At 34.3% G+C, this 17,196-nt stretch overlaps 1 protein-coding gene and 1 pseudogene across 2 annotated transcripts; one reads left to right on the top strand and one right to left on the bottom strand.

Annotated features, from left to right (window-relative positions):
- The first annotated feature begins 7,229 nt into the window (after positions 1-7,229).
- Positions 7,230-9,317, top strand: LOC129874839 (uncharacterized). 2 transcript variants are annotated; one of them, XM_055950212.1, is made up of 2 exons: positions 7,230-7,340; positions 8,258-9,317. In XM_055950212.1, the coding sequence occupies exon 2, from the start codon at positions 8,335-8,337 to the stop codon at positions 8,980-8,982; it is 648 nt and encodes a 215-aa protein (XP_055806187.1). In that variant the 5' UTR covers positions 7,230-7,340; positions 8,258-8,334; the 3' UTR covers positions 8,983-9,317. The 2 variants fall into 2 exon arrangements, with proteins under 2 accessions (XP_055806187.1, XP_055806188.1); XM_055950213.1 differs by lacking the exon at positions 7,230-7,340 and adding an exon at positions 7,487-7,635.
- A 267-nt stretch (positions 9,318-9,584) lies between these two features.
- LOC129872967 (probable pectate lyase P59) lies at positions 9,585-9,942 on the bottom strand (annotated as a pseudogene).
- Between the last annotated feature and the right edge of the window lie 7,254 nt (positions 9,943-17,196).

Below are 17,196 nucleotides of genomic sequence, written 5' to 3'. Positions count from 1 at the left end.
ATAGATGTTGTGTCTCGTTAAAACCTTATTAGGAAAAACCCAGTAGGAAAAAGCCTAATGAAGGAAAAAGAGTACACACATCTGATAATACACCTTGAGTGCTGCCTCATTTAAAACCTTGCTAGGAAAACCCAGTGGGACAAAACCTAGACTAAAGAAAAAGAGTGCAATGCATATTATATCCCCCCTGATTAAGACATCATTTAATATCTCGAAGATGACGCATTCCAATCTTGTATCTCAATTTCTCAAAGGGTGAAGTTAGAAATGCTTTGGTGAATATATCTGCTAAATCATCACTTGAATGAACTTGTTGAACATCTATTTCACCTTTCTTTTGAAGATCATGGGTAAAGAAGAATTTTGGTGAAATATATTTTGTTCTGTCTCCTTTGATGTATCCTCCCTTTAATTGAGCTATACATGCAACATTGTCTTCATACAATATTATTGGAGAGTCTCTTGTCAAAGAAAGGCCACATGTTTCTTGAATGTGTTGACTTATTGATCTTAACCAAAGCATTCCCGACTTGCTTCATGAATGGCTATTATATCTGCATGATTTGAAGAAGTGGCAATCATAATTTGCTTTATTGAATGCCATGATATAGCTGTACCACTACATGTAAATAAGTAGCCTGTCTGCGATCGACCTTTATGGGCATCAGACAAATATCATTCATCTGCATAACCAATCAATTATGACGTGGATTCATTTGAGTAAAACAATCCCATATTTGTGGTCCCTCGAAGGTATCTGAATATATGCTTAATTCCATTCCAGTATTTTCGCATTGGGGAAGAACTAAATCTCACTAACAAGTTTACTGCGAAAGCTATATCTGGTCTAGAATTATTAACAAGATACATTAATGCACCAATTGCACTAAGATATGGTATTTCAGCACCAACAAGCTCTTCATCATTTTCATGAGGTCGAAATGGATCTTTATTAATATGAAGAGATCTCACAACCATTGGGGTACTCAGTGGGTGTGCTTTATCCATTTAAAATCTCCTTAAAATATTTTCTGTATATATTGATTGATGGACAAATATCTCATTTGCAAAATGTTCAATTTGTAGACCAAGATAAAATTTTGTCATTCCGAGGTCTTTCATTTCAAAAATTCCCTTTTCAGACATTTTACTACCTTTAAAAGTTCTTCAGAAGTTCTGATAATATTCAAATTATCAACATATATTGCTATTATTACAAATTCATATCCAGACCTTTTCATAAAGACACAAGGGAAAATTGAATCATTTTTATATCCTTCTTTTAGTAAATATTCGCTAAGACGATTGTACCACATTCTCCCTGATTGTTTCAGCCCATATAAAGATTTTGAAGTTTTATTGAACAAGTTTTCCTAGAATCTTTATATATTTCAGGCATTTTAAATCCTTCAGGACTTTTCATAAAAATATTGTTATTTAGAGAACCATATTAATAGGCTGTAACGACATCCATCAAATGCATACCAAGTTTTTCATAAACTGCCATATATATATGATACCTGAAAATGATTGCATCCACCATAGGAGAATATGTTTCTATATAATCAATAATAGGTCTTTGCAAAAAAAAATTGTGCCACAAGTCGTGCTTTATATCTTACGACTTTATTTTTCTCATTTCATTTTCGCACAAAGACTCATTTGTACTCCACTGGTTTTATACCTTTAGGTGTTCGAACTATCGGTTCAAAAACTTCGCGTTTTTCGAATAAAGCTAATTCAACTTGAATTGCATCTTTCCATTTTGATCAATCATTCTTCTGTCTACATTCATCGATAGATTTTGGTTCAAGATCCCTATTTTGTTGCATTATTTCAATAGAAACATTATAAGCAAAACTATTATTGACAATTACATTATTTCGGTTCCATATTTTTCTTGATGAGATATAATTTATTGAATTTTTTTTATCATTTTCAGGCGCCTTAACCTCTTCCAAGGTCTTATCAATTGTTATGTCTCCTCGCTCTTCTTGAGCAGGTTCTTTCATATTATGACTATCTTGATTATTTTCTCCTTTTCTTTTTTGAGGATTTTTATCTTTGGAATCGATCAGTCTATCACATTTTAAATGTGGTTTAGACTCATTTACTTTAATTAATTATCCTACTGGGACATCAACTCGAATTGAAATATTTGTAGCTGGAATATGAGATTTAGTAACTCTTGATAGGTTAGTAAATGCATCTGGCAGTTGATTTGCAATATTTTGCAAATGAATTATCTTTTGAACTTCTAGTTCACATTTATTTGTACGAGGATCTAAATGAAATTGTGATAATGCATTCCAATCTATTTCTCTTTTCAGCTGCTTATTTTCTTCCCCTAATGTTGGTATATTGATTCATCAAAATGACAATCAACAAATCTTGCAGTAAATAAATCTCCAGTTATAGATTCCAAATATTTTATGATAGAAGGAGATTCATACCCAACATGTATCCCCAATCTTTTTTGGGGTCCCATCTTTGTGCATTGTGGTGGAGCAATTGGATCATATACTGCATATCTAAATATTCTATGATAGGAAATGTTCAGCTCCTGATCAAAATCCAATTGTAATGGGGAGACTTTATGATAACTTGTGGGTCTGATCCGCACAAGACTTGCTGCATGCAAAATATCATGACCCCATAATAAAATAAGAAGTTTTGTCCTCATAAGCATTGGTCTAGCAATTAATTGGAGATGTTTAATTAATGATTTTGCTAGATCATTTTGAGTATGAACATGAAAAACCTGATGCTCAACTGTTATCCTAGTGAACAAACAATAATCATTAAATGCCTAAGATGTGAACTCACCAGCATTATCAAGATGAATTGTCTTTATTGCATAATCTGAAATTATGCTCTTAACTTAGTTATTTGAGCAAGTAATCTCGCAAAAGCCATATTACGAGTTGATAATAAGCATACATGTGACCGTCTTGTAGATGTATTTATTAAAACCATATAATATTTAAATGATCCCCATGATAGGTGAATGGACCCACATATATCACCCTGTAAACGTTCCAGAAATGTTGGGCATTCAACGCCCACTTTGATTATTAATGTTCTAGTGATCAATTTACCTTGAGAACATGCAGTACAAGAGAATTCTTTAAATTGAAGAATCTTTTGATTCTTCAAAGAGTGTCCATATAAACTCTCAATTATTTTGCGCATCATATTACAATCGGGATGGCCCAACTGGTCATGCCAAATAATAAAATCATTTGAGTTAGTAAATTTTTGGTTTACTATGGCATGTGTTTCAACCATACTAATACTTGTGAAGTATAAACCGGATGAAAGAGTGGGTAATTTTTCAAGTATAAACCTTTTGCTCGACATCATTGTAGTAATGTAAAGATATTCATTCTTTCATCATTTGTAGTCTATCCTTTATGATTATGAAAAAGGAATGGATAGAGAGGAAGATTTTTTCAATCTTTTCGACCTTGATTTTGTAGGAGAGCTGCTCCTGGCTTTCGGACAGCTAGAGCACCGATAAAGAGTCCCTCTTTCCAATGGCTTGACCGGGCGTAACTCCTCTCATTCGCAAATCCTATAGTGAAATTGAGACTGCTCAACCTCCGAGAAAGGGAGGACCTTATAGTTAGGATGGTCTTTCGCCCCTTGAGATTTTACATATCAGCTTCAGAAGATTCAATTGGATCATTCTTGGCACAGAAGAATGAGGAAGAGTGTATTTGATAACCATTTTGATGAATGTCTTTAATACTTAATAAGTTTCTTTAAGACTTACTACAATATAATGTTTCATTAATTGTTAAATTTATTTCTCCAACAAGTACAACTTTAGTTTTTCCTGATCTTTCAATTAATCTTGTACTACCAGATATTATATTAACATTAGCTTCTTACATAATCAAATAAGAGAAATATTTTTTATTTCTTAAAATAGTGTGAGTTGTGGCACTATCAATAAGACACATATTATCATAATTGATGTTGGATCCAATGATGACTGGGGAATTTCCATAATCTTCATAAATAAAAAGATACATTATAAAAACGTAAAAACTAACATAAAAAACTTTTAAGAAATTGCACTGGCTTAAGAAACATTTTACGAAGGACAACATAATATCAAACATAATAAAAAATAACAATAACTAATTTTATCCCCAGTTAGATGATCAATTCTTCAGTCAATATTCATAAAATCTTCAACTTCCAAATAAGTAATATTTGGTAGATCTTCGAAAGCATCATCTTTCTAAGCAAGGTTCACCTCAATATCTTCATATTTATTTAAGGGAGTTGCTTCATTATCATCATTCCAAAAATTCAAGTGTGCCTCTACATTATTATTTCTTCTTTTGAGAGAGGCTTGATAAAGTTTCACAAAATGATCGGGCGTACGACATTCACATGCTCAATGACCCTTCATACCACATCGGTGGCAAATATTGGATTTACCTCTGGAAAGATTATTTTGAGGAACTTTACTGTTCTCATGTTTATTTCCATCATGATGACAACAATTGTTTCATCCTCTACCACGTCATCGCCCACGTCCACAACCACAACCACGGCCGAGGTCGCGATAATTATTTTGTCTTGATTCAGACTGATTAGTTTTTGCTACAACATTCACTTTAGGAAATGGAGTAGATCCAGTGGACGGATTTTATGATTTTTCATCAGCAAAGTATTATTTTACTCAGCCTCAAGTAGACATGTAATTAATTCAGAATACTTCTTAAATCCTTTTTCACGATATTGTTGTTGTAGTAACACATTTGAAGCGTGAAAAGTGGAAAGAGTTTTCTCAAGTAAGTCATCATCAGTGATAGTATCTCCACATAATTTTAACATGGAACTTACCTTGTGGATAACAGAATTATACTCTGTCACAGTTTTAAAATCTTAAAATTGAAGGTGTATCCAATCATATCGACTTTTGGTAACAGCGTAATTTTTAGGTGGTGATATTGATTCTTCAAATTAGTCCATAATTCAAGGGGGTCTTTCACAATTAAATATTCAGTTTTTAATCCTTCATGAATATGATGACGAAAAAAAATCATGGTTTTTCCTTTATCTTGACTTGATGCTTTATTCTCTTGTTTAATAGTATCACCAAAACCTTTAGCGTCAAAGTAAAATTTAGCATCAAGATCCATGATAAATAATTTTTTCCAGAAATGTCAAGTGCCACAAACTCAAGTTTTGATAAATTTGACATGATAAAACTGAGATAGAAATTAATTTAGAAAGAACAAAGACAACTAAAATTAAAATTTTTTAATAGATATACCTGATATAGAAGTTAATTTATCTGGAGAAAATTAGAACTTCGTGCTGATAACGTATTACGAAAGTAATAATATTATAAGAAAAATAGGCAAAAACATAGAGGGAAAAACAGAAGACGGAGAGAGAGTTGACAGAATTTAGAGTACTGAGTTTTTAGAGTTGTGTGCTTAATCGCACACATTTGTTGGATATATAGAGCCAAGGGTGAGACACAAAAATTGACTAAGGGGATTAAGGACAATGGGGGTAGGGGAAAAGAGGAAAGCAGATAGAGACATCCATTTTCTTTGCTCTTTAACAAATACTGTATTTTATAAAAGAGCTAAACTATAATGCTAATATGAAACCTGTATGCAAACTGAATTCCAATAATGTAATGTGAACTATAATTTCAATATGAAACCTGTAAGAAAACTGAAAGTTATAATTTCAAGAAATCATTATCATATAACTAAAAAATATAAGTAACAGTTGATTCATTAAACATCACAAATCATACTATGAATGAAGGAAAATGTACTAACCTAAAAAAAGAAAAGTGACAGTTGATTGTTTATATCAAAAAACATGCTACCATTAAAGAAAAATGACTAGCGAAACAACAAAACAAAAGTAACGGTTGAGAATATCCTTCATATGGAAACTGGTCGTCTTGACCTTGGCATAGGAAAATTGATAGTGTCTGGAGTCTGCTCTCTTGATACGCGTGGTCCACCAAATCTGCTAGCAACAGTCCCAGATTCCTCCTTTCTCATTATTTTTGACTGGTGTTTGGGTTAATATATTAAAACTTGGTGGCTCAATCTCTATTGTAGCTTCGTCCTCTGTAAATCGAGGAGGACTCTTCCGAGGTGTATGATTAACTTTTTGGATTTTCTTCATCATACAAAACTCCTCTATACACTAATTGAAAATGACGGTTTCAGAAATAGTGGGGGCTGAAGAAATCTTGAGGAAGATAGAGAGTATTTTCTTTGACTATCTTTGAACAAATTGAAGAAAGAGAAATTACACAGAATTGTAGTAAATATTATTATACATAATTAATGCACCATTTTTTACTTTCTCTTTCTTATTAATTGTGAAAAAATTTAATTTGTTTAAATAATTAATTTAAATATTTGAATTATAACAATTTGTTAAAACCCGTAATTAATAATTTATAAGTAGTAATTGCACAAAAGTCTATTCATAAGCTATAATATAAACCCTTAACCCTGCATAATTAATACCTACATAACTAATACATGTATAGTTAAACCCTACATAACTAATATCCACATTACTAATACTACATAACTCTATCCACCTACCAAACAACCCTTAGAAGTCGTTTGGTGTGACTTATAAGGTATAATAATCCAAGATAAAATGTAAGATTACTTTATCTTGCATTTGGTTGGAGGTATTAAATAATCATTGAATTATTTTAGGGAAATTTCAGAAATGATAAAACATATTAAGCTTAATAACTCTATATGGTATAGTTTCCCTAATTACTCTCCATAGCTATATTTATGTTTGTTATGATCATTAACGTTTGTATAACTCACTGTATTATACAAATTAGGCTTTTTCGTTTTTATATCTCGATGCATTATACAAATTGGGCTTTCAAAGAAATTTATATATTTGCTTGTAGATTTGCTTTAGAGATTTGTATATTCACTTTCAGATTTATATATGAGGCCCAGATTTGTATAATAGAAAATTTGATTAAACTATACCCAATTCGTATAATTAATTAAAACTATATCCTTATCGCATAATTATAATAACAATGTTTGCTAATCCTCACAATTTTTCAATTATTTATCCACTATTTATACCATAATAATGAAATAAGTAATTTTATATATATAATAAAATAATTTACTCTAAAATAATTTATTTCAAGATAATTAATTCTAAGATAATTTCTTGGCGGCCAACCTTTGGCTATTTTGTTTGTTTCAAGTGTGCTATTGGTTAATACGGTGCTTCTCACAATTAATACTTCAAAAATTTTACATGACCTTCATCAGATCTGGTTGTCTCCTTTTATGCATGTAAGTATCTCCTTCATCTTTTGTCGGCTCAGTGCTTTTAGTTCTTCGTTTAATCGGTCGATTTTATTTTTTTTGTATCTTCGGTATGTTTTCGTACTTAAGCTAACTGAATTTGGGTTCTTTGGAGGCCCTTATTTTTTGGCTTTAGGGTTGAGCCACTTTCACTAGGACATTTGGTTCTTTGGAGGCCCTTTTTTTGGGGCCACTTTAGGGTTGAGCCTCTTTCGCTAGGACATTTGGTTCTTCTCTCCCCATAGAGCTGAGTGGGTGTTTGAGCACCCATGGACTTTAAATTGTGAGTCTGCCGTTGTTTGCAAGTTACACTTTTTCATGACTTAGATAAGTTGTTGTAGAGAGCATGACTAACCTTTCTGTTGTGGAGTGAAAAGACAAAGATATTGTACAAAAGAAAATACTTATTGTTTTATTCTCAACAAGTTTATTGTTAGGGCACCAAGTTTTACATTTTTGCTGTCCATTAGACAATTGTTAATATATGTAGGGAGTCTGGACGGGGAACTTATTGAATATGATTGTCTTAATGTTTGGGTGTGATTCTGGTGTTAAATTGGTATGTACACTGTGCAGAGGATAACACTCAAAACATACTTATTAGTGTAACAAGCTTTATAGTTGTGCATAACATATACAGTTATGCACTTGTTAACTTGCTTCTGATTCATGCCTGAAACTTTTTGTTTGTCTTCTTTTTCATCCTAAGTGCTGTCGCTATATAATTTGAAAGTGGAATTAGATCTTCCATCTTTTTCTTCTAGTAAAAGCTATAGTTGTGCATAATATATACTTGACCTGAAACTTTTTATTTGTCTTTTTGATCCCAAGTGCTATCATTACATTGTCTGGGAATGGAATTAGAGTTTCCATATGACCTTATTGTTGCATTTTGGTTTTTGCAGGTTGTTGATTGACCTTTCAGAAGGATCAGTAGATGGTTACTTTCTAGTTCAGTTCCCTGTGCAGTAGAATTTCGGAAATGAGTTTGATTTCGCGACTGAGGCATCATTTGCCTTGTGTACTTTTGAGACAATCTGTTCAATCCAATGTGGCTGACTCCTATTTAATTACCTCAACTGTGTTTACTCGGCACTTTGCTCAGCCCGCTAGTAAAGAGGAAGAAGAGGAGGAAGAAGTACAGATTGACCAGAGAAAGCTTCCAGCTGATTATGATCCTGCAAATTTTGATCCTACTGAGCATCGCAGTCCTCCATCTGATAGGGTATGGAGGCTTGTGGATGAAGTTTCGGGACTTACCTTGGTTGAAGTTGCAGAGCTGTCTTCCATTCTTATGAAGAAGTTGGGTATGACCGAGCAACCAATGGTTGGGGTTATGAAGGCAGGGGCTGCTGGATTGGCAGCAGCAGCTATGAAGGGACCAGAAGCAGCGAAGGAGGAAAAGAAACCGGAGAAAACTGCTTTTGAACTTAAACTGGAATCGTATGAGTCTGCTCAAAAGATAAAGATAATCAAAGAAGTCCGCAGTTTTACTGATTTGGGACTCAAGGAAGCAAAGGACTTGGTCGAGAAAACTCCTGCTGTTTTCAAGAAGGGAGTGTCAAAGGAAGAAGGAGAACAAATAATTGAGAAAATGAAAGCAGTTGGAGCAAAAGTTGTTATGGAATGACATGGAACAAAATATCTGGTCTGATAACAGGTTCATCCAAAAGTATTTTGAAAAACTAGATTATGCTTCATTCAGCTATGCAGTTTTGTAGTCTGCTTTCCATTCCTCTTCCAAAACCACTCGGTGTGGCTCACGAATAATTCTGTCCATCCTGTTTGATTGACTTGCTTAGCTGAAGACGAACACGTGTTAGTTATAGTCTACTCTTCTTTGTTTCTACTGTGGTATTAATGATTCTTTTCTTATGGGTAGTTGATCTGGAAGGAATTGTGTTCTTACAATGCTCGTTGCATCTAATATACATGAGGGACATGGACTTTTCTCTGTTGTTTCAACCTGTTCTATGCAGAATGCTTAGGCTCGACCTTATTATTCCTTATACAGAATCCTTAATTTGCTTAAAGAGATGCTGAATATTACTGATTCTTAGATCATTTGAACTTCCATCATTTGCTTGGCTGACATTATATTTTCTCAATGAGAGCATTTTACAGTAAATTGGAAAAACAAATTAGATAATTTCTAAAAGAATTCCATTTTCTCTTACAAAGTATAGTAACTCAAGTCTCAATTCACGTCTCACCATCATGAAAGCATTTTTCTCATATCATCTCCCTCAGATACCTCCTAGTGCCATTAAAGAGAGTTCTGCAATGTTGGACAAAAACCAATGTTAAATATTATTATTGTTATATTTTTTGAAAATACTTTTGATAAACAAATATCAAAGAAAAAAAAGGCATTTACTCTCCAACTTCTTTGTTGAAAGTTTGAGCAAGTTGCTCAGGATTTTCATTGTAAGCAGCAAGCAGCAAGAGAAGATTGGAGGGCTTCTTCAGCTTTCTTTTCCAAATAAGGGTCAAAGTCGCCAATGTTGGCATGCAACTTTGGGATTAAAGATGCAAATAATACAAGGGAAAAGAGAAGCATAACTGAGTAATTACAACTAAGAGAGGCCATTGTTTTGCTTTTTTTTTTTCCTCCTATACAACAGCTCTCTTTCTTCTTTTTTTTTCTCTCGTAATTATGGTAGCAGAATATAATGTTATTTTTAAAAAATACAAAATGATACAATGATAGGGAGTAACTTAAGGGGGGAACAACGGACAACCAAATAGTACTAATTTTAGGTTGACACCAACGGTTTTCCTAATTTATTACTTTTGAATGTTTGGCAGGAAAGCTTCCAAATTAGTCGGACTTATAGGAAAACAACAAAGCGGATTTTGGATATTGTTAAACTATATTTATAGTAGTTCAAATTAGTGCCCCTCTGGATGCATAATAGAAAACCGTTCACTTTAATTACTTTCATTATAGACGATAAAAAGCTGTCTTCCAGGGCAAAAGAGATAAAGCCTCCATCTTTGGTTCTAATGTCTTCTTCTTCTTCTTTAGCGGATGTGACTTGATTAAAACGAGAATTGAGAATTGCTCTTGAACAACTTTCCCTATTGATGTGAATACACTGAGAGAGAAAAGAAGAAGTCTGTATTGATTTACTATCTGAATGATTACAATTGATAGGAATGTGTTTCACAGTTTCACTTCAATTTACAAGAATTAGCACTTCAACCTTCTTTATTAACTATTTCAATTACATTTCAAGTCCACGAAGAGAGTAAAATTCAATCTTTTAACACACTTCAAGTCAATCAATACCCATAACACGAATTGCATCAAGAAAACTGAGCAAATCAATCAATTAGTTATTTTTAATTCTTAACAATAACACTGATACCCACATAGATGCTCGCCGCCTCACATATATGGGGCATCCATTTCCCCATTACTTCTAATTACAGTCAACTAATGCATAAACACATCAATTTTTTTTTTAAAGAAAGTCCCAACTTGCCTTAAATGAAATCCAAACAATCAAATTGCTTTCGAACGAGCTCAATCTGATCAAATATGTATTTTACACAAATATACAAAATTTAGACACCCATATTACAATACTTTTATTTTGGATTCAAAAAATCAACCTTGAGCTCAAGAGGACAAATCTGAAATTTTATTGAAAATTCATGTTCATAGTTTAAGGATCTTAACATGGAATTTTATTAAAGACGGAGTTAAAATCAACCTTCAAAACCTCAAAATATGATTGCTCAACTCTAGACACAAAATTCTCAACTCAGATTCTGCATATGTAGACCAAAGTCAATCATATCAACTTTCTAACCTTTAAAAATGAAAATTTTGAATAATTCTCAACTAAACACCTCGAGAACTAAACCACCCATCCGTATAGACAAAAAAATACTATAAAGCAAATACAAAAATCAGTCAAAACACATAAAAAAAACCCGCCATCACGAGCCGTATTGGGCACCATGGTCTGTGGTGTGCCACCGTGGTAGAGATTTAGAAGCCTAAAACCTGCAGGGAATGGTCCACGATTGGGACCACGAGCCATGGTGACCCCTCCCCTGTGACCCTCAGAATTTATTCTAAGGCCTAGACCACGATCAAACCACCACGGGATGTATTACCTTTCACGGACCATGGTGGGTTACGTGGTGAGAACTCCTACAGACCCTCATGTTAGGTTCCTCACCACAGGTCATGGTGACCTTCAAGGACCGTCATTGTCTCCATAAAGGTGGTCGTGAGGATTTACTTTTTCCCAAAGATCAAGGCACCAACCATGGACACCACCACATGTCGTGGTGAAGTTCAAGACCGTAGTGGATCCTCTGTGAACCCCAGTTTTCAGTTTTAATGAGCGGTATTTCTGTCATTCCCTATACCTTCATTAATGAATGTGGACGGTTTTTGGGACTAAATTCCTACCTATTAACTATCCTAAATCCTTCTAACTCTCTTATTCTCTCCGTAATTTCTAAATCACAAAACCTTCTCTCCCAAGTCTTCTCTCTCAAGGTCTTATTCTCCCTCAAGCAATTCAAAAAGGTTCTTGAAGGTTAACATTTCATTGTTATCAATTTAGCGCTCATCAAGGTCAAGGTATGTGAGATTACATCCATGGGTACCTTTGACCCATGGAATCCCAAAGATTTCCCCTCAATTCTCTTATGATTTCTTTAATAAAAGTCCTAATTGCATGATTTTTGTTGAATCTTTTCATTTATGATATTCTTCAATGTTATTAGTCTAATTATACATAATTCACATCATATTGCATGATTTTAAGTTGAATTTTAATAACCCATGCTATATATTAGTTTCAAGTATGATTTATGAGATATGATCATGATTTTCAAGTTATATTCTATGAAAGCTTTATGATATGAATTAAAGATGCTTTATGCAAAGAAGTTCATGAATGATGATTCTATGATGTTTCAAGAAAAGTTAAAAATAGGGCAAGCAAAGTCCCTAAAGATGTTTACGATCAAACATATGTAATGATGGAAGGAATACATCTATATTGCATGAGTGATATGATATATGAGCTAATCTTATGCTTTTACTATGATGATTTTAGATGTACTATTCTTATGATATTTTACAGATATGGATCGATGTTAGTTATTATCTTTTTTTTATGTTTTCTATGATCATGTTTTATGAGTTCTGTTGGGATATTGACTAAGCACCGAGAGGACTTTTAGGTGGAGTTTGGTCCAGTAACGCAGTTAGTTACCCAAAAGAATCCTAGTAGCAACCTTTAGTCCCAAACTACGTTGCCTACGTAGGTTTATGTATGACAATATGGCAAATCTAGTGGATCCACAGAGCCTCTTTGTTAAAAGAGTTACTTATGGAGAATGCCCTGGCAAGGTAACCTTTCTTGTTTCAATGCAGGAGTCATCGGATTCCATGTATTAGCTTGCATGGTCTTATATGTCGGTTAAAGGTCTTATACCACACAGTTTTAGTTAAGTATGAGTTCTTATAATGATTATGATATTGTTTTGATGCATTGACCAATGAGATAAATATTTTAATGTTTTCATGATTTCGTTTATGTTTTAAAGATATTAGTCTTGCATTCCATGATTAATATTGATATGTCCTATGTTTATTGTTCATACATATTCTTATATACTTAGTGTATTCCATGTACTAACACATACTTTTTCCTACATTATATCATAATGAGGGACCGACGATTACGTTCATCCTCCTCTCGCTCATGGCTAGAGTTTTGCTATTAGCTACTTTCTATTGGTGAGTCCTCATAGCTCGTTAATATAACACTTATTTCTTATCTTGACAATTGTTACTTCATTCTCTTATGTTGCCTATATGGTTGAGCTAGGATCTTGTATTATGCCCCCATCAAGTTGTTAGAGGCATGTTAAATAGTAAAAGAGTCTATGTTGTCATTTCTAGTTTCGATACTTGTGTTCTATATCGTTGGTTCTTCTTTATTTATTTGATGTACCTTATGTTTCCTCATAAATGTTATGCTAAGAGGCTTGGCTAGACTTCTTCAGGATTCTAATAGTCGTGGCAAAATCCCCCCCAAAACCCCACTTGAAATCAAGGTTCTTAAAATATTTTCAAAGATAAAATTGATAGGAATTGATTTAGGAAAGATGGAAGAACTTAACCAGATGTATTTCCCCTAAAATTCTCCTCAAAGATCATCTTCCCAAAGCTCCAAGTGATTGAAAATGGTGGAAATGAGAAAAAAGAGTGATTTCCCAAACTTACTATTTCAGGGAATTACTCTGTTCTCCGTGAATGCGGACATTTAACTCTGCGAACTCCAAGCATGCTGAAATTGCTCTTTGCAAATGCAATCTTCATGCCACAAATACAAGCAACACTAGAACCTCCTTTGCGAATGCAGGTATTAGCCTGTGATTGTTGAATACACAAAAAAGACCCTCCACGAATGCGAGCCTGACCACCGCGATCACGGATAAGAAAAAAAGATTATATTACATAGCAGTCCAATTTTTAGAAAAAGTCTCATTGATAAAGAATGTTCACTGGTTGGCTAGATTAGGGGTAAAGTTTAGTGGTTCCGAGGATGGTGGCGTGTTGGTGAAAAATGGGTCTGAATCATCCTTGATAGTAGATGTTAAGTTAAAATAAGACCTTGATCTGATATTAGAAGTTAAAGAAACTGGTGAAGGAAAAGAAAGTAGAAGTCTTTTCACAAAGGGGAGATGGGGTACTTCACTACCATGGTCGGTTATGTGTTTTGGATATGGATGACCAAAGGGGTTTAATCTTGAAGGAAGCTCATAATTCTTCATATTCTATTCACCCTAGTTCGACTAAAATGTATTGAGACTTAACAGAGATTTATTGGTGGAGCGGCATGAAAAAGGAATAGCTAGGTTCGTGGTCGAATGCGCAAATTATCAACAAGTTAAGTCTGAACACCAAGGGCCGGGTGGCCTAGAACAAGACATTGAAATCCCCACGTAGAAGTGGAAAGATGTGAACATGGACTTTGACGTGGGTTTTCCTCGTACTTGGAAACATCATGACTCGATTTGGGTGATTATTGATAGAATGATGAAGTCGGGTCACTTTCTACCAGTTAAGCCATCTTATAACGCTGATGATTATGCTATATTATATATTCGGGAATTGGTAAGGTTTCATGGTGTGCCATTGTCAATTATTTCTGATCGCGGTATCTAAGTTACTTCTCACTTTTGGAAATCACTTCAAAGGGGTTTTGGTACCAAAGTGAAGTTAAGTATTGTATTCCATCCCCAAATCAATGGGAAAGTCGAGCGGACAATTAAAACACTAGAGGATATGATGCCAATAAGACCACACTTTTGTGGGCATCACCTGATGCCAAAAAATTATATTTTCTAGAATTTTATCTTTTTCCCCTTGTTTTCCATCTTTCTAACCTTTGGAGTCTTACAATATCTCCCTCTTGGGAATATTTATCCTCGAATGGGACTCAAGCTATCATGAATGGAATAGGAAAGGAATACAACAACCCATCGTGAATGCAAAATATCTTGATAATGCGTAAAACATAAAATCTTTAATCTCAAGATAAAACATGATTTTAAAACTCATTTCATGAACATGAATGCATATGAGACCATGAGAACAACTAAAACATATGATTTGGGCTGGTTGGATCATCAAGGAACTAAATACATCAACTAGACACGGAAGGAAAAAGATGAGGATATTGGGACATCATATTAGTTTTGGCTTCCCATGTAGCACCCTCAACCTCTTTGTTTCTCTATAACATTTTAACTAAAGCTATTTCTTTGTTTCTCAACTTGCTAACTTGCCGGTCCAAGATCTCAACTAGAACCTTTTCATATGAAAGACTCTCTTTAACTTCAATACTTTCCAAAGGCACAATGGAGCTAGGATCACCAATAAACTTCCTCAATAAAGACACATGGAACACCAGATGCACCGATGCCACATTGGAAGGCAAATCCAACTCATAAGCCACCTTACCAATCCGCCTCAAAATCTAATATGAGCCAACATAGCGGGGACTTAGTTTCCTCTTCTTACCAAAATGTATCACACCCTTCATGAGTGAAATCTTCAAGTAAACCTAATCATTAACCTCAAATTCAAGTTCCATTCTTCTCACATCCGAATAGGACTTTTGTCGACTTTGGGCTAAATTCAATCTTTCTCTAATGAGTCTAACCTTCTTCATATCCTTAAATACCTACTCGAGTCCTATCAGAACAACTTCACCAACCTTGAACCAACCAAAAGGGGATCTACACCGCCTACCATATAAAAACTCAAATGGAGTCATCTGAATACTAAAATGATAATTGTTATTATAAGAAAACTTTGTCAATGGCCAATGATCATCCCAATTTCCTTAAAAATCTATAACACATGCTCTCAACATATCCTCTAATTTCTAGATGGTACGCTTGGCCTGACCATCCATTTGTGGGTGAAAAGCTGTACCAAGCTTCACTTGAGTACAAAGACCCTTTTGGAAGGATCTCTAAAACAAAGATGTAAATTGAGTACCTCAATCCGAGATGATAGACAATAGAACACCATGAAGCTTAACCAAATCTCGAATATACAACCTAGCATAGTCCTCAGCTGAATATAAAGTCTTAAAATCATGTTGCCTATGATTATGAGACAAACCTGTAATGAAGTCCATATTTAAATCTTCCCACTTCCAAATAGGAATCTAGATATCCTAAGCCAAACGTCTTAATTTTTGGTGCTCAACTTTCACTTATTGAAAATTAGGACACTTAGCCATAAATTCTGCAATATCTTTTTTCATGCCATTCCACCAATATACTTCTCTCACATCTTGATGCATCTTTGTGGAACCAGGATGAATAGAATACCATGAATTTTGAGCTTCGGACAATATCATTTCTTTCAAGCCATCAATATTCAGAACACACAATTGGCCTTGATATTTCAAAATACCATCCCCCCTTAGGAGAAGGCCTCAACTGCTTTTTCAGCAACTGCTTTCTTCAATTCAACCAAAGCGGGATCAGTGTCTTATTTTGGTTTTACATCTGCCACAAGAGATGATTTAGAATCCTTTTGCATAATAACACCACCATCCTAGGAGTAAACCAATCGAACACCCAAATAGGCTACTCTATGCATATTCTGATCTAGCACTTTCTTCTCATCCTCAATATGAGCAACACTGTCCATGGACAATCTACTAAGAGCGTCGGCAACTACATTTGCCTTACCCAGATGGTATATCACACCATGTCATAATCCTTCAATAGCTGAAGCCATCTCCTTTGTGGAAGGTTCAATTCCTTCTCAGTGAACAGATATTACAAACTCTTGTGATCAGTGAAAACATTCACATGGACACCATAGAGCTAGTGTCTCCACAACTTCAAAGTAAATACCACTGTCGCCAACTCTAAATGATGAGTCAGGTAATTCTTCTTATATCCATTGAGTTGCCTTAAAGCATAAGCTATCACTTTACCATTTTGCATTAGAGCACAACCAATACTAACTCGTGAAGCATCACAACACACGATGAACCCATCGAAAGAACCTTCCGGTAAGGTCAACACCAAAGTGGAGGTAAGCCTATCCTTCAATTCTTGAAATTTTTTCTCACATGCTTCGGACCATTAGAATTTCACCTTTTTTTATTCAAATTAGTTAAGGGTGATGAAATAGAAGATAAACCTTCCATAAACTATTTATAATAACTGGATAAGCCCAAGAAACTCTGAATATCAGATGGAGTCAATGGTCAAGGCCAATTCTTAACTGCCTCGGACTTCTTTGGATCAACTATCATTCTATAATACCTTAATTTTT

Source organism: Solanum dulcamara, chromosome 11 (genome assembly GCF_947179165.1).
Source record: "Solanum dulcamara chromosome 11, daSolDulc1.2, whole genome shotgun sequence".
In the NCBI taxonomy this organism is placed as follows: Eukaryota; Viridiplantae; Streptophyta; class Magnoliopsida; order Solanales; family Solanaceae; genus Solanum; species Solanum dulcamara.
The sequence above is the reverse complement of the archived record's forward strand: the minus strand, read 5'-3'. Positions and strand labels throughout refer to the sequence as shown.

Coding starts and splice junctions, on each gene's coding strand:
- LOC129874839 (XM_055950212.1), top strand. CDS start 8,335: ATGAGTTTGATTTCGCGACTGAGGCATCATTTGCCTTGTGTACTTTTG.